The 27,297-nt window shown below is 37.7% G+C and overlaps 1 protein-coding gene across 1 annotated transcript in view; it reads right to left on the bottom strand.

Annotated features, from left to right (window-relative positions):
* LOC105422679 (uncharacterized) overlaps positions 1–27,297 on the bottom strand; it is a 130,142-nt gene that overhangs the window by 97,669 nt on the left and 5,176 nt on the right. Inside the window, exons 2-3 of the mRNA XM_089083980.1 lie at positions 19,154–19,765; positions 931–1,043 (exon numbers count right to left, since the gene is read on the bottom strand). Coding sequence (XP_088940106.1) covers positions 931–1,043; positions 19,154–19,385 — 345 coding nt within the window. The 5' untranslated portion in view covers positions 19,386–19,765. The remainder of the gene's footprint in view (positions 1–930; positions 1,044–19,153; positions 19,766–27,297) is intronic.

Raw genomic sequence — 27,297 nt, 5'->3', positions numbered from 1 at the left:
ATATATCACATCACAGTGTTATTATTGTGTGTCTATAAATAAATCGAACGGGACATCGAGCGGAGTAGGATGAATCGCTGTGCTGCGACACGTTGGTAAGAATCGGTTTTCCTATCAAGTCGATAGAATCGAGAATTACCGAAGGTCTCGTAACACGTGTGAGAGACGATCCTGGATAATCTTCAATGCTATTCGTAACGATCTACGGTTGCGGATAGAAGTCCGCAGTCTTCAAAGCGTTCATGTGTCCGTTCGTGTCAGTCAAGTATAAACTTTCTAATCGAATTAGAGGTCGGCGCCCCCTTTACTAAGGCGATTTTACTCAGCGATCAAACAGGTTCTCCGATGTGCCAATTTGAAGGTATTACAAAGGCACCGTAAAGATATTGTGAAGGTAATCGCACGTAAACAACGAGCAAGAAATGGTTCTTTCAAGGAAATACTATTAAACTTCTAAAATTAAAATTACATTTCTCAAGAAATTTCACTTCAAGTAACTTCACTGAAATTTGGTAAAAATATGGGATAATGTAAAAGTTCAATTATTATTTTCTCCGATTTTAGAAAATTAAATTCGTTTTAACACACCACGAAAAATTTCGCGAAAATGTACAACTTTAATGTAACATCAGAATATCGTGAGAAAGATTTTATAGAAATTATAAGTAATATTAACATTTATATTTTTTTATTAACATGTATAACTCAGACTTTTTTGGCAACTGTCTATGAGAACCACTGATACAGTGTCTAAAGAAAAACCGACTAAAAAAAAAACGCGCATTACGGAAAACAAACATGTAACAACAAGTGTAAATCCGCCCCGCGCCTTATGACAGTGTCGCGTGTGCATAGAGAAGGGAGCGAAACAGCCGCGGGATGGATAAATCCAGGGGAATCGGAAAGGCTTTTAGAGAAAAATGTACTCACCGCCATGTCCTCGCTCCTGTAAGCCGTGAGGGTCTGCTCGTCCTGCAGAAGGACGCAGTAACAAGGTTCCCAGCATGCCTCGCTGGCGGCCTCGCCGACGCAGCATTCGGCCTCTGCAAAGGAGAAAGATGGTCCCTCATGAATAACTCAGGCAAATAGACGACACCCATTGTGCGTGTCGTCGTCCTACGAGAGAGTAAAGTCACCGGTCGAGAGAATGACTCGCAAGGATAATAAACCGGGCGTCAATTATTCTCGTGAGAAAAGTAGAAAGAGAGAGAGAGAGAGAGAGAGAGAGAGAGAGAGAGAGAGAGAGAGCACGCAGTCAAGAGAAATCATCGGTAATGACCGATCAGGCGTGTATCCTTCCGAAGAGATATCGATTGCTTTTCCATAATTGCATCGCATTCAATTGCGGTTATGACTTATAAGAAATAACATGCGTTGAAAAAGATATAATAATACAGCTATCTTGCGCGTTGCAAATCGAAGATTGATAGGAAGGACGATATAATAACCTTTAAATGTCAGTATAATTTCAAGACAGAAGGGAAAAAAAAATATCGTTAAAGAATAGAGCAATAATTTTAATTAATAAGAATATCTTCGTTAAAGTAATAAAAAAATATTTGTTCAATTTTCAACAACAGTTTTACTTTTAACAACAGTTAAACATTTTTAAAATTAATTACGTAGTTGAAAGGTTGCACGAATATAATGAAGTGTTGAATAAAATTTAAAGAAGCTTCAATAAGGATATAATTTCATTCCATCTGTTCGCCCTTGCAATTTGAATCAGCACTTCATTTTTACACAAATCAGAAGTGATCGATGCCTCTAGAGGTTGAAACAATTGGCATTCCACAAAGTTTATCTTAACAGTATCTATATTTGAGTGATAGTTTCGCTACATCCTGTACTCCGGCTGTGATTTATGACGTAACCGTACATAACCGCCTAAGATTTATGCACAGACGTGTAACAACATTATCCAGAATGCATTCCTGCACGACGGAAGCAAGAACGCATTACGCTCGAAAAACGACGATGTAGCGATGTAATGAGCGAAACGCATGAATTCTGCCATTAGAAAATTGTCGCTATCGTTCATTATACGAGATAGACGAGTCGATCAATACCTACACGCGTAGATATTATTTGAGAGACTTTTCGAAATCGTCGATGCGAGTACATCCAAGCGTTCAATGTTTGCCTCATTTATGGAATGCATGCAGCTTCCCATGATTTTGAAATAATTTCACAAGAAACAATGCCTGGCATTTTTCTCATATGCTGCCGCGGAAAGCGTCGAGTCTGCTGCAGGAATCACGATTGTAATTGGAGCGCAGACAAAGCGTAAGTCGGGATGTATCGATTTCAATCGATCTGCCTGACGATCGGTATTGTTTTTTGCGAGGAGCGGAAGAAAAAGCGCGAAGGCAGACTAAAAATACAAAGCGATGAATTTAACAATAGAAGGTTTTAATTCAGCAGTGCTATGAAAGGCAGATGCAATTAATATATAATTGGAATAATTAATAAATTTAAGAATTTATAATAATCGAACAAAATATGAAAAAATTAATATTTAAAGATATTATTTAAGTGTTATCAAAAAATATGTTGTATATACGAAATGAATTTCTGACCGTTCGCTTTCTATAAAAAGTAATAACTTGAAAACGTCTTTGACGTACATAGTGGCTAAGTCATCTCTCCCTGCTGTATATCACAGAAAAACCGCATGAACGTGATCGATATAAAATTATAAGGCACTCCATGGCGCCTCCATCTTCTCGCACTTCTAACGCCCTGGGAAATGTAATTTGGCGCAGTCAATTACATCATCCACTATCAAGTACTTGTCTTTATAAAGTCTTATCTTCAAAGTGTGAGAAAAAAATAAGAAAAATTATTTTTTTAGATTTACTAAAAGGACATTAAAAACATATTAAAAATATATAATCTAAATGTACAATGTTAGTACAATCTTTAGAATTTTTATTTATTACATTCAACAGAACTTATAAATTTTATTTACAATTTTATAATATTTATCTCAACTTGCACTTTATAATATACTCTGAACAATTTCTTTTGTCTTTTTTACTTTTATTTTCTACATTTTATTATATAATTTTTACTTATTATTAAATTTTTATTATGTAAAAATTGTAAGTTATTTCATATTATATAATTTTTCGATAAAATCGCTAAGAAAAAGAATACTTAAGTTATAACAACATTTCGTTCTTAATCAAATAATTAATAAATATCGATCTGCAATTTTCGAGTTAAGAGAAATCCTCTTTCCTGCAAAATACAAACCACCGTTGATTATGAAAAGAGCACATTTAAAACAACATGTAAGCTCCACAGAAATAACACAAAGAGAATATCGGCTTATGCTTAGACCAGACCGCTAACAGTCGTAAACGCAATGAGCAGAGATGAAGAGTGGAAATCTGGCACGGTGATAGAGTCACCGCCATTCAAGTACAATGTAATCGGCATGTGTTTCTTATGAGTGAGATGGTAACACGCTGACAATTTTATGACTATTATGTAGGCACGCACTTCACATTGCGCTTTATTTGTGATAATTTTTAATAACATGCCCGCAAGTCATACCGACATATGATTACGCATGGCTGCCTATTTCCTCTACGTACGAATACCATGTTGTGCGCTTCAATTTGTACTACGTCAACCAACGGTATTAGCGGTCTGGCATAAGTATAGATGTCTGTGGCTGAAGAGAAGCCCATGCGGCTGACGAGCAGTGCCGCTGTTGATACCGTTGAATTCTGCGGTATACCCGTTTAGACGAACGTAGGCGTTAATTGCAACCGGCATATATGCTCATGTGTGCCGGATACGTATCGCGCAATACGCAGCAACAATACCAAAAGATTACGAATCTTTGTTAGGAGGAAGATTACGAATCTTTGTTTGTTTTTTTTCCCCGTGAAGGAAAAATAGCTATTTTTTTTTTACATATGACATGTGATAATTTTTTTCGTAGATTAATAAAATATATTTTTTTCTTTAAATTTAAACCTTAGCCAGAAGCTAATTTTTTATTAAATTGTTTATACGACGTTTATTTTTCTATTTCAAATTCAGAAGAACTATCAAGATATTCTATAAAATTTGAAAAGAAAATTCTTTTCCTCTCTCGAATTCTTCTATGTACAAAAATGCATAAATTTTGTTTATGTTAATCTCGACGCAAATTTTATGAGGTTTCAGACACGACGCGAAAAATTTCTCGACACGTTTTCTTTGAAAATAAAATCCAGGACTCCTACTGGTACATAAATCGAATGTGTCACGCGGTACAAATACTGTACCCTCTCAATACCATCGTCTTACTTTACTGCTCTGATTTCGCGCGAATATTGAAAAATATATCGTGCGGAAGCTACTCCTATTCCCGCGGGTACCGTCGCAAAAAGTTCCTAAATGATTAGTCTCGCTTGACACTAAATTTTTCGTTACTTTCCACCGCCGCGCTTTTTCCATAATGGACGCCGCCGCTCCATATTCCGCATCCCGCACGAGATATCGCATTACTTTTATAACCGACGAAATTGTTCGCCCTGCCTCCAAGCACTCGCGGCACTTTACGATTCTCACGAAACTTTCCTATATATCGCTCACTCCTTCTTTTTTTTTTTTTTGCTCCCCGCAGTGCACCGCGGCGAAGCTCTCCGCAGTTAGTTTTCCATTACTTCTTTTTCGTCGAATCCCGGAAAATACAGCATTTAACTAAACGTTGTAATCAACGTCCCAAACAGCCCCTGCATTTATGCTCGCAGTTAACATGCTATTTCGAAATAGTTTTTCTGTTATGTGCATATGTGTACGAAGGTATTAAGAGGTGCGTGTTAAAATAATTCCATTAGATCCACTCTAAAACTATTAAGTTACATGTTTCATAAAAACGAGATTTTGTACCCGAGAATGTGTTTTATTTAAAATGTATGAATGACGGATATTTATGTGAAGAATCTTGATTAAAAGATTCTTGCGTTAAAAATAAAGGATTTATAAAAGACACCTATGTGTGCTCGAATTAATTTCATTTTCATAAAAAAAAATATTTTCTATCATTGTGTATATATTTGTATTTTTTTTCGTTTTATATTTATATCTACAAGTTTATCTACCAGTTATTCCATAATATAAATTCATTGTATATTCTGAATTTCAAGATAAAAGTTTATTAGGACAGATCTCTCTTTCTCTCTCTTTTTTTTTTTTTTTACTTTTTACAGAGTTAAACATCTTGTCCTTTCGCTCGATCTGTACATTCGCTTTCTGATGGAAAATGGAAATATCAGATTTCAAGATATCAATATTTCTTCAATATTCCTGTTATCGGAGATTCTCAAACTTGTCGACACTTTACGCTGAAAAAAATAAGACGGCGACGCCGCACTTTTACCCGTCAAAATCTTCCAGGCAAGATTCCAGATGCTGAAAGTATTGAAAAATGAATTTCACAGGAATTACATCACGTCATACCTTTGATTTCTCTATGAATCTCACACACGAGCGGTGCGAGTCTCCAGATAGTTTTTTTTTTTTTTCAACGCACATCCTCGACGTTCTTATGAATGCACGTATGCTAAGTCCTGTCGCGAGACCTGCGGCACGTACATGGCGCACAATGGACAATGCCAGCGCCGATATCGTGAGAGGCGATTCAAACCACCGCTCCACGAGCGATTACGATGACGATTAGGATTTAAACTTCGGAAAGCTTCGCCGCTCTTTGGCGGTTGATCGATCCCGCGCACCGCCCAACGCGTCCTTGAATCCTGAACAATCGATCGCGTGTGCTGCGCCGATTGGCAAGGCGGCTGGACATGCTGAATGGGATGCATGGGAAAGCTATTTTATACGTGTGAATTCCAAATGGCAAATGGGCAAATGGAGTTAAATCTCTAAATTAAGCCGGTTTTGCGTATTACATGGATATTTGTGATCGGGTATCACAAATGTCATTTTTCACGTGCAAAAGAATTATTTGTGTATTAAGTAAAATTTTCATTTCACAAGATGGAATTTTCTAATTTTTTTAATATACTATTAAATTTATAAAAATATTTATAATTGTTATAGAAAAAAATATTTAGTTTTCCAAAAGGTGAATTACATAAACTTATAAAATCAGAATATAAATTTATAGAGCTTATCAAAAAACATAAATATTTTGCAAAATATATTTGAAATTCTTATATTAAAAATTGATTATTATCAATATTATTTATTAGGCAAAACGGTATATAAAGCTAGAATTAATTGAAACATTTAATATCCGAAGTATATAAATAATTTATCAATAATAATTACCGATTTGTTCAAATGGTTCAATATCATAGCAGAATAAGCTATTTACTGTTTCGAATTAATTTAATCATAACCATATCAATTTAATAAAATTTATAATTATATCAATTTAATTATAATCTATTTGGAATTATCGCATTATAGCGCGATACGATAGTCGTAGTCTAACTTTATTAATTTTTAAGTCTCTATATTTTGGTACCATTTCTCACTGTTAGTTACTCAAGTTACTCAAGTTATTCGATCGCGAGGGACAAGCAATTGTTGGGAAAATTCCTGACAACCTGCTTCGCTATTTCGTAGCAATCGTCCTACACGAGAATTCGATTTCATCAACTGCAACATGGAATCACATGGTACCAAGCTTCTCTGAGAAACGATGACGACGACAACTACAACTACAGATACTTACAAGTTCCGCAAACTTCGAGGTAGTTCTAGCGAAGCAAACTATATATCGAGAAGAAGAAGCAGCAGATAACGAAATTCACGAGGCACCAGGTAAACCGAACAGAGAAAAAGAAAATAACGGAACCAAGGACGTAGCTACACATCGTAAAATAGAATCAAAGATGGACATGAACGATAATTGACAACGAGAAACAACTGCCATTCTAACAAGCGGAATTTTCTATGAATGTCTTGCATAACGCACAAAAAAAGAGATTTCTTTCATAGACCTTTATTTCAATAAAGAGAATATTTTAGTAGCGCTACATAAAAAAAAAAAAATTTAAATAAATGTTCTGTTTTTTTAAACGATCTATTTAAATAAAATCCATTTATCGTTCACATTGTTTTTGCAAAAAATGTTACTACTTGTGTGAATAAATTTTTTATATATATCTATATAAATATATATCTTTTTTATATTATCGGTTTCCTTACAACGTTAAATATACCTCGGAGCAATATATCTCAGCTTGCCGAGTCGAAGAATAATTTTTCTTAACATCCGGCATATAGATAAGAAGCTTTCTACGATTTTCCGGTCGACGTCTTAGCATAGAGTAGCGTTATAATATCGTCGTAATGTATTTAAATATATTTATGGCGGCCATAAATGCAAACAACGCAAAATAATATTTATACATCGATATATGTGGAACCAAAGTATCCAAGTCGAACTCGGGCATACGACTCGGGTATCCGGAATCTTTTATTCATTTTTCTATCGATAAATGGTAATGGCACCATCGTAAGATCGATAAAACATTACGTAGCGCTGCTCTACCTTTTTGTTCGGGGGAACTGGCCTCGTAAAATCAATACGACGACGTCGCTTCTGGCTTTTACGTCTCAATGTAACCGGAAGACACGAGTCCATTCGTCTCTACATCGCGGAACGTTACGATAACACGATGTCGATATTGTGAACCAAAGCTTTGTAAACTCTGTAAAATAATCCAAAAATTTTGCTGGTCAACATGTTGTAAACGACAAATGTAATTTTTAATAAAATTCAATCTCAGTGCTCGATGATATTAGTTACACACATATTAAACGCTATAAAACGTTATTTTCTTACGTATATTTTTCACATCTTAAATAATTTCTAAGTCAATAAATATGTTGTCAAAATTCCTTCAGTTTGGCTCATGTTGCCATCTCATAGCGACAACATTTTATAAATCAATTTTTTTACTTTTTTTTACAGTTAAGGATGATTAAAAATTTTTTTTATATAAATACACTTGATTAATCATTGGTAGACATTCAATCCATGCCACAAGTCTCAATGTAAATATAACAATGGCGTTTCGCTAGCGAATCTGAGTTCTGCATGGTTATTCCTCGTGCAAGCACCTGATCCTCTTGATTTTTATTTCGTCGCTTTGTCACAAAGGACGTTGTTCCGTTGCCATCGGTATTTCTGCAATCGTCGATCTGGCAAGGTCTTCGCATCTGCATAACCAGCCAGCCACATCGAATAGTCGAACGCCACGTCGGCTCCCGAGAGAAATCGGGAACGCGCGGTAGATACGCGCGAGCAACGGAGTCAAGCATTTTTTTCCGCAAAAAAAAAAGGGACATCGCGTAATAAAATTGGAAATATTCCGTCGTCGCCTGCCCTTGAATCAAATTCCATCTTTCTCCTCGCGACACATGCGTTTCTTCGGCTTTTCCCTCCGCGTGTACGGCCACATGTGTGATGCGTTCTCGCGCGACGGCGAATTCCCGCGGGACTCCTCTGAAAAAGGAACTCCTAGCAATAAATCCCAATTTCTGCGTATTCCATTCCAATCCGGCTATTCTGAATGGAGTCGCATTATATTCGACGTTCTCGCTTCTCCGCTCTTCTCAGGAAAGAGATCACGCCCCTCTTTATGCACGTATGGAAGAATACATATAGAAAGAATACGAATGAAGGCGTGCAATCTGGGACAGATGAATTTCGCATAGGCGAAAAAATAATGTTATTTAATAAATATAAAGTAAAAAGATGTATTTTCTTTTTGTCAACTGTTGCACGCATCTTGCAAAAATAATAATGAAATATAAGTTTATGAAAATATCACACACATTGTAAAATTTTAAAATTTTATTTAAATCGTAATTTGCGCATTATATTAAATTTTATTTCGATTTTTATAACGCATCGGTTTGTTATCTAATTTTTATTCTTCGTTACTTTTTCTTTTCTTTTATCGTACTTACTGTTATTGTGGGAGCATTTTAATGATACAAAGAGTAAAACAAATCTCCATCTAATAGTTACCTTTTGATGTGAGAAGTGTAAGCCACTTAATTTTGCACTTGACTCTGCCGCTCGTTCGTTAATATTCCATATCCGGTTAAAAGTCCGGTGCACGTGTCTCGAGTGCGCGCACGTCTCTACGCTCGTAGTTATATTTGCACGGAAACGTGAAAACAGATGAGGGATGATGCTAGGACAGAGGCGAGACGTAGTCTCCTCCAGGCTCGTCACTCTTGAGATAAAGCCACGTCCTCACGTGCAAAAGTTACCGGAACAGGCGCAGCATCCGGGGATGGTAACGCGTATCGCGACTAGGAAGTGGATGTGACGATGTCCCGCGGACTAATTAAATCCGCTGAATAAATTAAGAGAGAATGTCGACGCAATCGCGCACGGTTTTGTCATGCCTATTTAACGATGCAGAATCTTTCATCGAAAGGATCGGATTTAGCTTCCTTTTTTTTTTTTTTTTTTTTTTTTTATTAAGACGATATGCGGTCTCACGCGCGCGCCTAATCGTATTCGCGTGATGCGATAATGAATGCGCGAAGAAGGGAACCAAGTCAAGTGTCGTCGAAAGGATAAGAGGGGAAAAAAAGGGAGAGTACTCCGACCTCTCGAAACGAGCGTAAGACTCTAGATGAAAATCTCGGGAGAAAAAACGAGGAATGTCAAGTGGGTGTGTCGCGAGTGATATAATTAATTGCGTGCGATTGAAGTCGCAAAAAATCGCGCGATCGTGGCGATTTTGCGGTTTGAAAATTTATACAACTCGCGTTCGACAAAATTGGTCAAATTTCATCCGGAAATAGGAGTTGGAGCTGTGACCGCTGTGCTTCCGCAGCAGACAATATCAAATAAAACTTATCTTGCGGGTCACGTTACAATCGTCGTTCGTACGGTAACAAAAACGACGAGCGTAATCCTTGTGACGCGAGGGTGTTAAGAGAAGGCAAAGGGGCTGACAGGCGAGAAGTCCTCCGGTTTCTTCGCCACTGAAAGCAGGGATGTGTCGTCTCTCCGAGTCGCGAGAGAATAAAGCCGCGTGTATCACGCGGAGTCACGTGTGCGCGCACGTCTCTATCTCGACTCAAGATTATTTCTGCGATCCTCATTTAGACTCACATCGGACGCGGATAGTTCATTACCGGCGATCTTATCTTTGACCCGTTCTCTCGCAGAAGAGCTTTTCCTCCCGAGCCCCCCCTCTCCCTTCATCTGTCTCCGTAATCATTGTTCTATATGCTCGTGTCACAATTTTCCATGTCTCTCTCACAAATAAATACGCGCATATATATATATATATATATATATATATATATATATATATATATATATATTCGCGATATTCTCGCTCGCTATTAATTAATAAATACGATGCATCATGAAGTCGAAACATCAGCAATAACGGCGATATAACGCTTTGAAACATCTAAACATGCAAGACTGTATTACTATCATTAAGTAATTAGGCAAACACTCGAGCTATATCCAAGAGCATATAACATGTAAATTGCTACATGTTGTCCGAAAGTGAATTTACCTGTTTGTTTATAAGAATTAGTCCATAGTCTTGTTTGTATATTTATATGTAATATTTATACATAATACAATCAGTAAAATTTTTTAAATTTCTTATTTCTTAAATAGAAATCTCAAAAATTGTTAATATAATTATGTTCGGCTTAAATTTCACAAAGTTCGAATCAATTTCGATATTCATAACGCAGCAACCTTAATAAATAATAGTTTATTCTGATAAAAAGATTTTACATCGAAAGTAACTTTGACTACTAAAATAAATCGATAATTAAAGGATTATCTTTGTAGACATAACGATTCAAAATATCAGGGTAACGTTGCTCTCAATGCGTAAGTATATAGCTTCTATGAATGGATTGGCTTCTGGCTTTATTTCCTTCGAACCTTTCAGATGAATTATCGGTTTATCAGCCTATAAACTATATCCATGCCAGACAGAGGCGAGCCAAGCAGACAGATTTCATCTGTCGCCACAGAAGTTGCTTCCAATAGAGGGGTCTCTGAGCCGTTCACAAAGGTGTCTATCGCTTTCAAAAGGCCACCTTCTCTCCGATCATCTGCGTTTTCTTTTCTTCAAACCGTTTCTCTGAACGATTCGATATCAAACCACTCGTCCTTACAATCGCAATCGAAAAAAAGAGAAGAACGAAATCCCTCTTCAATCAGCATATCACATTATACCAATAAAAATAAAGTAAAAAAGAAACCATAATATATAATTATATATCATTAGAAATATTACATAGAACTGTATACTGTTTATTGTTTCATATCAATTTATATTTAAATTTCATACGCATCAGACTTTTTTCGCAGATTAGAAATTCTCAATATATTTTGTATTGAAGAATATAAACTTATGTAACACCACCAAATAGTTGATAAGAATATTTGTGATAACAAATAATGCATTTGATATTATACATTATGATATTAGTTATTCTTTTACAAATAAAAAAAAATCTTCATCGTTTCAACTCTACCTTTATCTTTTAATTGTCTCCCTTAATCATCTCTTACAATGTTAACTCAACTTTTCTGAATCCTTTGAGCTTTCGTTAACTTGCATAACTTTCTTACTTCGCGTAAAAATGAAGGTAGAGCCGGAATTGACTCGACATACAGTGCTCCCTTCCCACCTGATCTCTTATCAAGAAACTTAATTCCACGCCGACTGAGTCGCGTTCCGGAATTCCGCGGCAATTCTAGAGGAAATACTAATTCCGTTAGTAAACTTCGGATGACTTCGCTCCTCTCTCGCATTTCACGACGACAAAACCGGCACAATTCCTTTAATTGTCAGTACCAATTGTTGCGAATACTCGGAAATCTTCCCCGCCCGTCGTGCCGCTCGAGAGTCGCGCCTGAACCAAATCGATTAAATCGAATTCGGGTCAGCGAAATCGTTTTATCGACTCTTATGGAGAAATATTGAAAAACCTGTCGAGCGCGCCAGACGACTTTACGTGGCGTATCTGTATATCGGAAGCGCGAGTTGCGAGCGCGCCAATTTGCGAACGCTAACGACAGCCGACGACAGACGACGTTTCGATCGCACGGTGACAAACCGCGTCGGCTGCGGCAAACAAGTCGCGTGCGCGTGTCGCGAGCTGCAAATTGATTGCGCGCGTACGCGCGCGCGGTGTCAATGAGAAAACAGTGTCATTACCGTATAATACCCGACAATCGGTTAATTCAATTGCCTCTCAACCGCGATTTCTATCGCGAGGGGAGTAATTTGATGTCAAGCAGCACCGAAGGAAATTGCTTTCACTTTTTGCTCTTGCATCTGTGAGACTCTGGATGAGTCTCTAAAAATACAGAAATTATTAATATAGTTTGAACGTTTGTATTATGATTTTGACAGATACACACGTTCACAGAAATGAAATCATTTAAATAATGCATACATAATAGGAGAATAAATTATGTCTAGAAAACAAAAAAAGAAATATATGAATTGTGTTACTTAATAATGCAATTATAAAAAAACAATATAAAATAATATTGTAAAATATTATTTTATAATATTAATTATAAGAAAGCTGTTCTATTATTATTAATAAGTTTAGAAGAAATGTTTGAAAAGCGTGAGTATTCACGAAAACATATTTCGACATTTATTCGAGTATTCCAGAACAATTATTTTCATCAATTAACGCATTGATTAACAGCAGAAACGAGGAAGGGTGCTGGTTATAAGCGGGATTTGCTACCGTGTTGCTACATAGCAGCCAGTCAAAACATCTGGCTGCTAATCGGAATGTCGAACCCGAACAATTTCCTGGTTTTAATGGAGCCGACATCGACAAGCGCGACGCGTTCATTTCGTATAATTAATTTCTGCCGTGGCTTCGCGCCATAAGCATCTTCTTCAAGCCACTCTTTGCCCAAAAATCACTCTCGTATTTACATTTGAAAAATAGATTAATTAATTCATAGATCACATAGTCAAAATAATGAAAAACATTGGTATGGTCAATCGGTTTTTGACTGTTAAATTAATCTTACAAAAACATCTTATGTGTATTTGACTTTCCGATGATTTTTAATTTAAAAATTTTTGCATTTAGCAATTAAAAATTTAAGATTCATGTTCCTTAAAATCTATTTTTATAAAATACAAAGTAATTTTGCGATTAATTCTTCGTAAAAATTGCGGGACCAAATTTCTTTGTGATCATCAAGAAAACAATTTAAAAAAAAAAAAAAAAAAAAACTTTTATGTCAAAATGAGGATTTTTCGACCAGAGAGAGGAGGCATTTAATAAATAAATAAAGGGCTGCGGATTTTAACCGTGCGATACGACTGCGGCTGACACTTCCATTAAGAGAAAGAGAGAACTCGTTGCATCTGCAACGACGCGGACGGTGGAACAAGCTTTGCATCGTAAAGCAATGAGAAGTTAGATCAATCATGTACATAATAGAACGTATAAACTTTTTATTGCTCTTAATTTATCGAGGTAAAAATTACTTTAAATTAAAAATTAATCAGAAAATTAATTACCTATATAAGCATACAGATTGCAGATTGTCCTAAAGACACGTATAAATAATTATATAGTAAATATATTTAAATTACGTATATATCTGGACGAGATAGTGGTAAATAATGTGCCCACATTGTAATTGATTCAGAATTCTCTGAATGTCCAGGTCACTTGATTGATTCGAATATATATTGTTAGATTTTAAGTAACCTGATATTGGATCCTAGAAATATAATTCCAAAGAGCGTATTGATCCGTGAATTTTCCAACATCTATTTTTTCGCAATTTAATTTCTATTTAAATTGGTTACAATTGAAAAAAAAAATAATTTTATTCGTGATACAGTAAACTATGACAAACGATATCGATTTGATAGAAAAAAACTACACTAATGTTAACGTAACAATCTTATAAATGATAGAAACATATAAAGTGCTCCCTATAAATGGTACACCTAAAGTGTACCTCCATAATCCATCGTTTCTAAATTATATTTCGCTAGTTAGCGTTACGTTAAAAGAAACAAAATTTTTTTCGACGTATCGAAAAATTTGAAATGAAAGACGAAGATGAAAATGATATATATCTAAACGTCACGCTTGATTGATCGAGATACATCGATTGATTGCGCAACGATAAGCATCGTATCGATATTTTTAATTGTCCGCTCGAGTGATTCCACTGATGATCTCCTCATCGGATACCAATCTGACTTATAGCAAGAAGTACTCTTTGACGTCGATACTCCACACAGATGTGGCCCTCACAATAAGTCGATACACGCGCACACCTCGCGGAAAACAGCCCGCAAGCTGGACTAATGGAATTGGTGCAGTCAATCGGACGCCGCAATGTTCTCTTCGCGTCCAGTCGGCTGGGCAAAACGACCTTTTCCTCAACTTTCCTCTCAATTTTCGAACACTACATTGAATTATAACTCGGAAAGCGCAACTTCATTAAAAAGTATGAAAGGCTGAAACGGCACAATGAAAAGCCACAAAAAGATTATAATAAAAAGCGAATCGAAAATCAAACGCAATAAATAAAAAGAGTACACCGATGTATTTAAAACAAAATAAAAGATTCTTTTTTTCAAATTACACACAACTTTTACAGATAAGATAATGTAATCTTTATATTTTTTTATATCAAAAAGTTTATCTTAGATCAGAATAAATTTTCACATTGTTAAATAAACGTTATTAAACATTATTAGAAATATAGATTTTAAATACTTTATATAAATTCTAACACATTTTTTGATACAAGAATAATGATATGATTATGGATAATTTATATATAAGAAAGCAAAATGTTAGTTACAATTTAAATTTAATTGTTGGCAAAGCCTCTGTAATTTTGAAAATTCTTTTAATGTTCGAAATCATCAAGAGATTAATTGTTCCATATTATTTTCTCACGCCATGTATATCTATTATTTCAATTTCTCTAATATACATTTGCAAATACTCGCGTATCTAAGATATATATATTCGTTTCTTTTCTTTCGTTTCGCAAAAAAAAAAAAACGTCGGCCGTCTTTTGTCTCAACAACAAAAGCCCCATAAATCCAACGTCCGTCTCGAGCGTATAAAGCGAATCGACGAGATCGAGGAACAAATCGTAGGAAGCGATCAGTAACGATTGCCTCGCATCAATACGTGACAGAGCGAGATCGCGAGGGCTCTTCCCACGTGAGAATCAGCTTGCGAGCGGCCTCGTCTTCCGCCGTCCGCTCGAAGATGCTGCCAAGAGACGGGACTCCCGAACGCAACTCCCTGGCGCAACGTGTGTTTATGCACGACGAGCGTGGCCAGTCTCTTCTTTTGCAGCCAGGGAGTGTAAGTGGGTGATGGAACGGAGAAGAAAGCAGGACGGAAAACAGCCCGCGGTAGAAAACCACCACCGCGCCGCGCCGCGACTCATTTACCTACATCGATTTATTGCGACGAGGAGGAAGATTATATCTACGGAGCGGGATCTCGGCCGGCATCGTGCATCCGCGGCGCAGTGGATCACGATTTAATTGGTCTCCGCCGCGAATCGATCTCGTAACAGTTTCCTTTCCTTGCCGCCCACCGCCTGTCGGCCGGTCGCCCACGGCGGAGGAGAGAGAAGCGCCCGCAGAACGCATCGCTCGCGCAACCCTCTCCCCCTCCTCCCCCCCCCTGCGTCTACGTCGCGTCTGTACTATGCCACGCCGCCCAGAGGGACGATTTTCTGTTTAAGTGCGGCAAACACGCACATCGGATACTATACGCTCTCGGGGAAAGATAGCGCGTCGTTAGATTAATAATCAGCAATTTGCGCACGCCGGAAAGAATGGCGGCACCGCTCCTTGCTTGTGGATCATCTGTAAAGTGTGATGGATTGGATAATGCAACGTGAGTAGATGCGTTATACCTCGCTGCACTTCGGATAAAAATAATGCTTCTCTTCTCATTCTTCTAAACTGATTGACGCAATTTTTTTTTATTGGAGAAAATTATATTATGATTTCTTCTTGGTTCGTTAAAATTGTTTGCTAATTCTGAATCAAAAGTCGCAGGCTTTATCTTTTCATTTAAGCGCGCAATATATGCAAGCTCAAAAAGAAATACACGATATATCCTATGTGTATGGGCGTTTATTTTCATCTCTCAGCTTCGATATAGATTCCACCGACCGCGGGGTTAACATTTAGCACCCATTCACGTTGACGCGCGACAGGCGCGTTCACCCGACATACCAGTTAATAAATGCTATGCACCCAATTATCTTTATGACATGACGTCAAGGTGCGTGTCATCTGGGACACGCCCATAGTAAAATTTTCAACCCGGCAAAATCCCCAGAAAATCTTGACAGGCGGTTTCACCCGGCGGTCGGCAGCCGTCTAATCCGAGTGAAAATGCAGCGAATAAAATGCGTTATACCTTTGACTGCACACGCGCATAGAAAATCGCGCAAGAGAAAATCGAAATAACAACATTTAATATATCGAATATCATCATGAATATCAAATTATGTTACCGTTATCAAATCTTGTAAACGTATGTATATATTAATAAAAGTCTAATAACGACGATGGAATTATCTATCACAAGGCCATGCTATTATCAGCGTACGTTGCCCCAGAAAACTCATTTATATAAATAGCAAATTTTGCAATGTCAACCAAGAGGAGAAATAATAATTTTAAAATGTATACATGTAAATATCGTAAATAAAACATTTTCTTTCCTTCTTTTCCTTTGAAGAAAGAATTTAAATGTGAGTAAAAATTTTATCATAAGTATGAAAATAAAATATCGTGGATTACTGTATACAAAAGGATATCACATGATATATAAGATGCAAGGACGTTATGAAACGTGCCTGTCTTTCTCACACAGACAAGTTAATAATATCATCTTAATAATAATATACACACCCACGATATGCGATTATTTTACCCGATTAAATTACCCAATTATCGTCTACGATGTAGTATTGGAATATGTATTTAATGTACGTCAAGGTAAATTTCTTGTCGAGAGACGATTCAAAAAGAATCTTGACAGACGTTTCTTCTCGCCCACGTGAAAAAACGTTAAAGTACAGATAATAGCGAGCGAAAATAAAATAAAATTTATTTCGTGTTAAATAACGATATGATCTTATCATTATTTTATAACAGCCGTATTTCGTTACTAAATACATTTTATCTGCGATTTTACTGGCACAAACTAGTAATAATTTGAAAATTCTCATCCCAAAATATTAATAAAATAAGTAAAAATTAACTGTGACAATAAACATGAAAATAAATGACATAATAAAATACATTTAGTAAGGAATAATAACAAAATATAGCTGTTATAAAATAATAATAAAATCACATTGTTATTTAACACAAAATAAATTTTATTTTATATCCTATTTTTCGGAAAAATAATTACCAGGAAATAAATTGTATTTTATATCATATTTTTCGGAAAAATAATAAACTAGGAAAATACAAATAGCAAAGCCATCCGTATAATCCGTATAATGCTTTTCACAAGCGTTTGAAAAATACAGTAGACAGGCGTGTAAAATCTGTCTCACGGTTTTGTCGAGAGAGAGAGATACAGAGATAAAAATTTGACCGTCTTTTCATGTGAACGAGTTAATAGTATTGGCTTAATAATCTCATATGGTGTATACGTCCATATTATTCGGTTCATGCGATCCGCCTCGATTAAATTACCTAATTATCTCCCGTGTGACGTTGCAAGATGCATATCCGGTGTCAAGGTGAAGTCGCCTACCGAGCGAATCCGTAGAAAAGCTTGACGGCCATTTCATTTCGCGGTCTGCGCCCACGCGCGCGATTGCGTGATTAAGACGAATTTATACGGTTCATTCTCCGCGCGATGCAAAATGAATGCGTCGGATAAACGAGTTCTTGTTTGAACGCACCGTCGGAAGTGGATTGCCCCGTTGAGCTCTGCGTAATTCCACGGATTTCCGTGACTTGGCAAAAAAAAATCCAAATAAAAATTTAATTACATTAGATTCTGGAGAAACTAGTTTTGCCACGTACTGCCGATACATTGAAATAATCCGAATTGCAAATTGCTCCATGTTGCAAATTTAATGCGCAAAAATAAAATACTTTCTTGAACAAAAAAAACGGATGATTATCTTTGTAGGAGCAATTTATAAAATTTGCTCTTTCTCAGGTTGTTCAGAGTGATCATCGTGAAAAGAGTGAACCGGTGTAGATTCGCTTTCTTCCAGACTTGGCCGCAAGGCTCGTGAATTCACGATGGTAAATCACGAGCGAGAATATCCCTTTCGACACGTGCGCTGTACGGCCGTATTGTATGTTAATAGCAATTATCCGAAAGGGATAGCAATTGGCAATTGGCCTATGGCTATGGAATAATGGCGCAAGTGTTTTCCCTCGCACACGCCACGCGTGCTGGTCAGGCGCAGGATCTTATATCGAGGATATTATTCAGAGTGGCGCCAGAATATCGCTTTAACATCGTATCTAGACGGCAAAGAAAAAACGAGAAAGGAAGAAAAGGAGAACGGCCACGTGTTAAATACGGATTTAAATGACGACTGCCTCTTCGTCCTGCACGAACACGGCGTCCTGAGTTCACGGCGACATACGAGTTCACAAAGCGTTGCCGAGCAATGACGTAAATCCTAAAAGATCGCGCGCATTTGTTACCTCAGCCGGAACGAATGTAATAACGTTATATGTCGTTCTTGTGTCTCTTTTTGTTTTTTAGCGCTCGATTTCTGGATCCAGCACAAGTCACTGATCTCAGTTCAAAGAAAAGCAACATTTGTAAAAAGACTCGACATTCGCTGATAAAATTTATAAATGACTTGATTTCGTTACACAAAATAATGCCTCGAAATCACGAAAAAGAAAATTATTTTCATAATAAAGCAGCATTCTTTTATAAAATACAAACTAAATAATAAATACATTAAAATACAAATCGAATATAATTTCTAGAATAATGAGTAAATAGAGGGTCCGCTCGGAGCCAGGAAAAAAATGACCAAAAATCATTTTTTCATTGAGAGCCAAATCTGTCTGTCGTAGGTAGATTTTCGAAAACAGAAAAACGAAGAGGGAGACGTATATCTCGTGCAGGCACGACTTACCGCAGTAATGGACCAAAATGTGAAGAGTTCCAGCGTGGACGCGGCTGTCGCACCAGGAAGCGGCGTCGACTGACGGCTCGAAGAGGGAGAGGTCGAGGCCCTCCATATCGCTCTCGCCGCAGGAGTCGCTCAAGGGCTCGAAATTATTCCCGTTGGTCCCCTCATCCTCGTTCGCCAATTCCTCGGAAAGGTTCTCGCCGCCGCCTCCGCGGCATCGGGGCGTCAATGCCATTTTCGGTTGAATACTCTCTCGCGCGCGAAAACCGCAAAGTCCTTCTCTCCGCGTGCGCGCGCGCGCGCGCGCGCGCGCTGCCCGCTTAATAAGACCCGCAGTGTATGCGCTCGGCGGAGCGTCGAACTTTTCTCACGGTGATATATATATATATATCTCGTGCAGCATCAATTCTTTCCACAAATTCTTACCGCCCTTACGTCTCACGTGAAACCCACCTCCTCGCTCCACTGCAAGCCTCACCTTTTCATTTCACGGTAACTCGCATTCGTTCGTCTGGGGAGAATCGGTTGGGATCTTTCGCGTGTTGGAAATGGTGTGGAAATAGTTTCTTCGTCCGTTGTGCGATGCGAGATACACAGAGAGTGCTCTACGTTTCCCTTGCGTAAAATTTTAATGATAGATCCTTCGTTCGAGGATCTAAACTTTTTCCGCTTCGCAAACGGTTTAAAAAAAAAAAAAATTTAATAAAATTTAATAAAAACTTAATCCAAAGATATTTAAAGAAAAAAATATATTGTATATAAAATCTTTTATATACAAAGGGTTTAACCCAGTTGAATTTATTGAAGAATTTAAATTCAGATCTAGATTTGGACGTGATTCAGATAAAAAAATATATATAAAAAATTTCTCTAAGAAGAGAGAACCTAAATATTGATTATATTCACTTGTCGTACCACGTTCATCCTTTCATTATGCACTTGTATGCACTAAGAATATTTATACGTATTTGTGCAATACAAGATACATGTACAATTCTACACATAGCAATTCTTTCCAGATCGTAAATATCGGTATGGGTTTGGTAATCATGGCATTTTTCTAATGGCATTCATAAATTAGCCCCACGCCAGACTAATAACCGTCATAATAACTCCCACCGACGCGCGCTGCCGATTTTTTCCATAAGTTACGCGCTCTACCATCCTAATTAGGTTCAGCTTCTAATTATTTGCCGACTTAAAGTAAAAAACGGAAGAGGAACTAGAAATTGATCAATTTCTCTTCGATTCCGATTTTAAATTCTTGACGTGGCACATTTAACGCAATAACTATCATAATGCATGAATAAATCCGAAATTGAGAATTAATTATTTTTCTAATGTAACATCACAATTGTCTTTTCATGTTCTTCAAAATTCTTCAAAATTCAATATTACAGTTAAAATTCAAAATTATTTAGAAATTATTTAAAAAAATATTTATAACTTTAAAAATACTAACTAATTTTAAAAATACTTTTTGTTACTTTCGTTAACTAAGAAGTGTATCCCTTGAAAATGTCTTTATATAAAATGTATGATTTTTTTAGAAAATATAAAAATATGAAATAAAATCTTCTTATTTTGAAATTAAAAATTTTAGTCTCAAGCCCTACAAGACAATATTTGCTGAGTCGCCTCAGGAGGTCTCTATTTAATTAAAGTGAGTTTGTAATTAATTGCATGTTGCCTGTCCATCTCTTGTATAACATGTTGAAGAAGAGTTACGAGATAACATGAACACAAAGTCATAGGCCAAATAGAGAAGTTGTTGTGGATAATAAGTTGTTCACTCAAAAATTCACAGCAACACACTATGTCACACTTAATCACACTATTAATGTCAATAACAGATATAATTAAAGAAATTATTATAGTAATTTATTAATTTTTTGCTCAAGATCTGTTTTAAATTCGTAACAGAGCGTGTCATAATCAAATAGAGAAAAAAGTTTCCTTTTCACAGGAGATATGCAAATGTTATGTCTCATTAATCTCAAAAATTTGGTATCATGTTGGCAATTCCATCGAAATGATCCAAATGAAACAGCCAAAATTAAAAAAAAAAAAAAATATTTTGTTAACCAATTAATTGGTGTCAACATATGTAGAATTAAAATGTCGAGGCGTGTACTAATTAATTAAGAGTGACAGACAGGCGCGACAGCTTCAAGCCTGTAATCTTCGATCTGGTCTCCTTGTATGAATTCATTGAGCATGACAAAGTCGTTCGTAAGGAGCCTACCGTGTCAAATACGCGTGAGACACGCGCGAGAAGGAAAGCGGGGACTGTCGCGCGTTCTCTCAACACGCGCTCGCTTTCTCGGGCAAACGGCTAGCCCGTGCTAACCTGTCATTACGAATCTTTCAAGTTCAAGAGCACGATGAAGGAACTCACTTTCTCGCTGTCACTCGCTGTCACTCGCCGATCACGAGACGTGCGTATGTGGAACAAGAGATTGGAACGCCGTTCTTCGTGCGTTTAAGTGCCTTCTCTTTTTCAATTTATTTCTATATTAAATATACTTTACGTAAATATTTATTACGCATTTTATTATTATTATTATTATTATACGTGTACTAAAAAAAAAAATTATATTTCAAATTAATATTTAAACGCTTGAATATTAAATATAAAATACATTTTATCAGACTCGTAATGTTTAGTGCGAATAAATTTTGTTTTTATTCGCATACAATTCTTTCTTTTAACGATGTCAAAACCGTGATGTGAGAACATTTTAGTGCAAAACAGTGGAAATAGACTGAGAGCGAAAGGGTTAAGCAGGAATGAGACATTAATTATCTCGTGGTTCTCGCGCGCGAGCCAGATGTAAATTATGACACTGGCGTTCCGCTATCTCTCCAGTACCGATAAATTATTTACACGTATTTACGCGGCACAACTTCCCGAGGGACTCGCAGATAAAAGAGAAAAAAAACGGGTTTCGCGAAAAAAAGAGGAAAATGTTAGCGACGCTGACATAAAGGATTCGCATACCAACCGGCCAAATACCGATGTATTTATATCTGACAAACATCTAATACGCAATCGTTAGTCGTACGTACGAAGGACACATAATCCAGTCTACGAATCGTTCTCATATAATGCCATTGACCCGTTTTCATAGAGCTCGTGGCAACCAGGATGTTTCGCGGAATCATTAAATTATTATTATGTCATGTAGAACTTCAATGATGATGAAATATATTGCTTTTTTAATTTTTTTATAGTCTAAGTATTGATAAAAAAAAAATAAATTTTTTGTTTTCAAATAAAGTTGTTCTTGTACATAAAAATATTTTCAAAAACGTTATTTTCATATAACAAATGCTTGCAATACAAAAATCTACAAAATATTCAAAATTTTAACAATGCAATATTATATTATATCTCAAATTCACAAAAACATTTATGTCATTGAAATTAATTATTTTCCAAAATATTTGTAACTGCTCACATAATTATTCTACTTTATTTAAATCAATTATAAAAGAAATAAAAAATAAACATTTAAAAAATGTTGGTATTAAAAATTAAATTTATCAGAAATTAATTATTGAACTCAAAAAATTCAATAAAGTCCAGAAAATTGAAAATCCTTGTAACAAATTCGATGTTCAATCATATCATATGTCATGCAATTCCGATATTTATTTATTCATCAAATAATAATTGAGTTATTTGATAGCAGCTATCTGGGTCAGTGTAAATAATATTGCTACAGGAATATTGCATCGAGGAAAATGAAGAGAGAGAAGCGTTTATTGTCTATTTCCGAATCGAATGCTCGAAATCGACGCGATCAGCCTCGAGCGTTCTTCGATCATGGCCAATTATCGGTAATCCACAATTTGCATGAACGACCGAGATTTTGCGTTTTCGTAGATACGCGTGCGCCAAATTTATTGCACGTGTGTGCAATGCGTGTGGCGGAGATGAAGATCATGCTCCGTTCTGCGACGATCGTGCCGAAGATCACGACGCGTGAACTGGTTTCGCGCCCAAGAGTTTACCGGGAGAGCTCGCGCGTGGAGCACGCACGAGGAGCAAAGATGACAGGGAAGGAGAGAAAGACGAGATGGGAGAGGAAGCGAGAGAGGGAGGGAAAGAAGAGGATAAGGAAAGCGACCGTCCGGAGAGGTCGTTCGCATCCAGAGTTCGAAGTTGGCGGGCGAACGTGTAATCGCGTTTCGTGACTACGGCGTAGAATTCGTTGCCCTCTGCCCTTTCCTTCCCCTTGTCCTGTAAAGCGTACGACGAAGGACGAAAAAGAAAAGGGTACACGGCAGAGAGAAAAATTACCGGATCGCACGAGATTTTTTTTGCGAGGGCGTAGCCGAAAAGCGCAGGGAAATTATGGTCGGCGAAAAGATCCTCGCTCATAATTTGGTATAATTAATCGCGGGTAAATGAGAAACGGCGTCTCGTAACTTTCCCTCCTATCATTGTGTTCATTGAACGTGAAATATATATATGGACAGTGGAGAACGGAGATGTTATCGTGAAATATGTACACGTGAGAACGTTAAAATATATATATGTGTGTGCCTCGTCACAATAGCGGAATTATCTTCGATTTTTGAGGCTTCAATTACGGACGAGGATTTTCTCGATAAATTATCGTGCTGAATTGCGCGGAAACCGAAAAATAGCACCTAAGATTTCTTCTCCGATTCCTTCGATTAACACATACTGACCCAACGATCTTGCACGATAATTTCAGCAGCTTACCTTCCCGGCGCGAACTATCGACTATTGCGAAGTTAACAATGGGAGCCTGTCGAAATCACGTTCCCTCCGTTCTACACGTGCGAGGTCGACGATCATCGCTCGTAACTCGCATTAACATCTCTTCAAAACGTCAGACGAAGATCATTATCGTATCTCCTTGATCCGTTATATAACATGCGAATAAACGATCTGGGATCAAATACAGTTCCCTATAATTTCAGGTGTGCTACATCTTCAAATTATCTCATTACGGAGAACGTTGCTTAGGAAATAGCGAAGTTTATTGAAAACGCAGCCGCTAAAGCGATAATTCACCTCGATTAAATTTAAATATTATAATTTATTCGCAATCATAAACAAAAAATAATGTTATTACCTGCTTTCTATATTCCTCTCCCCCCCCCCCTATATTTTTATATTTCTTTACAGACATAATAATCAGGATAAATCCTTCATACGTTCATCGCAGAAATTTAAGAATCTTTTTCATTTTTCTGATTTTCCCGACATTTCTTAATTGTCTTCATAATTTTCGTTGTTCACTATCTCTTGGGAACCTCCTTGACTAAAAAAAAGGAACCAACATACGCATAAACATCCGATATTTACACAGGAACGTCACTATTCCTGGTCACAGGTGCATCGGCGAGCCGTTGCATCGCGACTGAATCGACTGGGCGCGACCCGCGTCGTAAAAAGGCCGGCTCGTAAAGCCGAGGCAGAAAAGGGAACGCCGCTAGAATACATATCCGTGGCTATCGACGTCGTGTCCTGCGGATTCATCCGCAAAAGGCAGGCATCCGCACCTTGACATTTCACGTAGAGGTCACGGTGGGAAGGGAAGGCGGCCACGAGGATCCGCATTGCGAGCGAGAGCATCTGGACCGTGGTCGTGGTTCCGGTCTACCATGAAAACCTTATAGATGCCTACTCTTCGGCGAAAGCCGAAGAGAGAAGAACCGACGAGGGGAAAAGGGGGAAGGGGAGCGAAGGGGGCGGGGAGGGGGGCAGGGGGAAGAGCGGAAGGAGGACGGGAAGAGGAAGAGAGAGGTGGCTGGAGGCAGAAGCGAAGTGCCTACTTACGACAGCCGCGATCCCCTCGTAAACATCGGACGGCAGGACGGCTCCTGGGAATCCGCGGCGAGAACAAGGATACCAGGTGCAGCGGTACCGATAACGACCGCCGGCCGGCCGACCGACCGACCGACCGACCGATCGAACGACCGACCGACCGCGGGAGGCAGCGCGTAACGTCACCGCGGGCCGGGGGGGATCTCAAGTGTTCTCGCCATTTTTGCCGCCGTCGCGGCCTACGGGAGGGAGAGCTCCCAGTATAATTGCCTCAAACTTTACGGATAATTGAGCGAATGAAACGCGCGTCGAGACGCGCGTTATTAATTACGTACGCGCGACCGTGGCGTTACCGCGGCCGCTAATGATGCCCGCGGTACGGCCGGCGACGAATAGCGGATGAAATTAAATCCTTGAGAGCTGATGGGAGATCCCGATTGGCTCCGAGCTGGAACGATGATCTTTAGTCTGATAGTCTTCAAAAATCTAGTCCCATCTGAGGGAGAATCGAATCGTTTGGAAGTAAAATCATTTGTAGAGGTAATTAAGGCAACTCACGCAATTACGGCGTGGGATGAGAGCATCAATGAATGTTGCATCAAAAAATTATATACTTGTTTGTATAATCGTACAGCGTAATATAATTACACTATCATTTTCGCTATTAAATTTCCGATTATTATTTCGGATATTTCTGTGATTTACATTAGCCTAATTATTAATATTTCAATTAGTTATACTATTAATGTGCGCGTACGTACAAGTTTGCACCGCGTGGGAATTTTGAAACAATATGGTTAATTAAAAATTCACGGGTGAGGAAAGCGAGGTATCTTAAGTATGTAATATAGTTTGCAACGACGGTGGATTTATTCGTGCACGCCATCGCTGCGTAGATAATGTTCATTTAAATTCGCAAGAGTGCTTTCTAGAAAACGCGTTACACTGTCTGAATGTAAGTCGGTTATGCGGCCTGTGCCTCGAGGAAAATATAAGTAACAGCGCTGATGTTATGTTGTACACAGCGAACGAGAAAGAGAGACAGAAGTCAAAAGAGGGAAGGAGAGAATCGAGCAGGCGAGATCGAATCAGCTGAGAGGAAAGCCGCCTTCTGGCGAGTTCAACAGAATGCTTTCTTAAATCAAGAATACGAGGGAGATTTGTGCAGAGATGAGGCTAAGGATGCCATGCAATTTCTTACTTGGACATTGCCTGCATGATTTCTTAAAATACGAAATTGACAAGATCGCGCAATAAGCCTTGTAAGACTAGATTCTTCAATTTCTTAATCAATGACAGATATTTTATCGCGCATAAATATGTAAAGTTTATTTTTTTTAAATTATAAAAAAAAAAACAACATTTAATTTTAGCATTACTAAAAGATTCTGTATGGATGACAAAAGAGCAAACGATATAAAATATAATTATAATATTACAATAAGAGTGAGTACAATGCGAATAATTAAAAAACTAGCATAGCAAAAAAAAACCGATTCTGCAACGCGTATGAATTAATAAATATAGATTGGTGTGTGGCCTTCTTGCAAATCGATTTTCGATCTTTGGACGAACAGAAGTAATTGCAGGCGCAAGAAGTATAATCAAGAGCGATCCGAGTCTCTGTAATTTTGTCGTGAGGACTCGAAGGACACGCTCATCGAGGCTACTCTCGGTGTCTTGCGATCGCCGAAACGGGAATATCGACTCGATCAGAGGCGCGACAACGACGGCAACCGATGATGATCATGCCTTCTGATGATCGGAAGAACACAATCGCCCTGATATGATATAACGTAAACTTAGTATCTCCAAGTTCGACGATGCGGGTGACGACAACTACGACGCGGTTCCCACCCATGGCGACCATGGGCGGGACTTTATTGGGAATTCAGTAACTTCGGCTGCGGATCAAACGGAAGACGCTATGGTAACATTATACAGTCAAAGCAGAAGTTTGCAGAGACCCCGACGTTCTACTCCGGCGCGCGGACCATTTCGCTTGTTGATCCTCGCGCTCGATCGAGCGAAAGGTAAGAAACGAAGCTAACCTTCTCTTCGTTCGAAGTTGCGATGTACATAAAACACAGTGTAGATTTTGTGGAGGATATTTTAAGATTTGCAACGTTCATTGTCATGCGCTTATGTACACAATGAATATAGGACTATATCTTTATTACAATAGATATTATTTTGTATATGTGTGTGTGTGTGTGTGTGTGTGTGTGTGTGTGTGTGTGTGTGTGTGTGTGTGTGTGTTTAGATAGTTATAATTTTGCGTGAGAGTATTTTCAATAAAAGACAAAATAAAAAAATAATAATTAAATAGAGATAAAATAAT

This window comes from Pogonomyrmex barbatus, unplaced genomic scaffold (assembly GCF_055798465.1).
Source record: "Pogonomyrmex barbatus isolate J1 unplaced genomic scaffold, ASM5579846v1 scaffold8, whole genome shotgun sequence".
Lineage (NCBI taxonomy): Eukaryota > Metazoa > Arthropoda > Insecta > Hymenoptera > Formicidae > Pogonomyrmex > Pogonomyrmex barbatus.
Note: the sequence above shows the minus strand (reverse complement) of the source record. Positions and strands in the feature narration are given on the sequence as shown.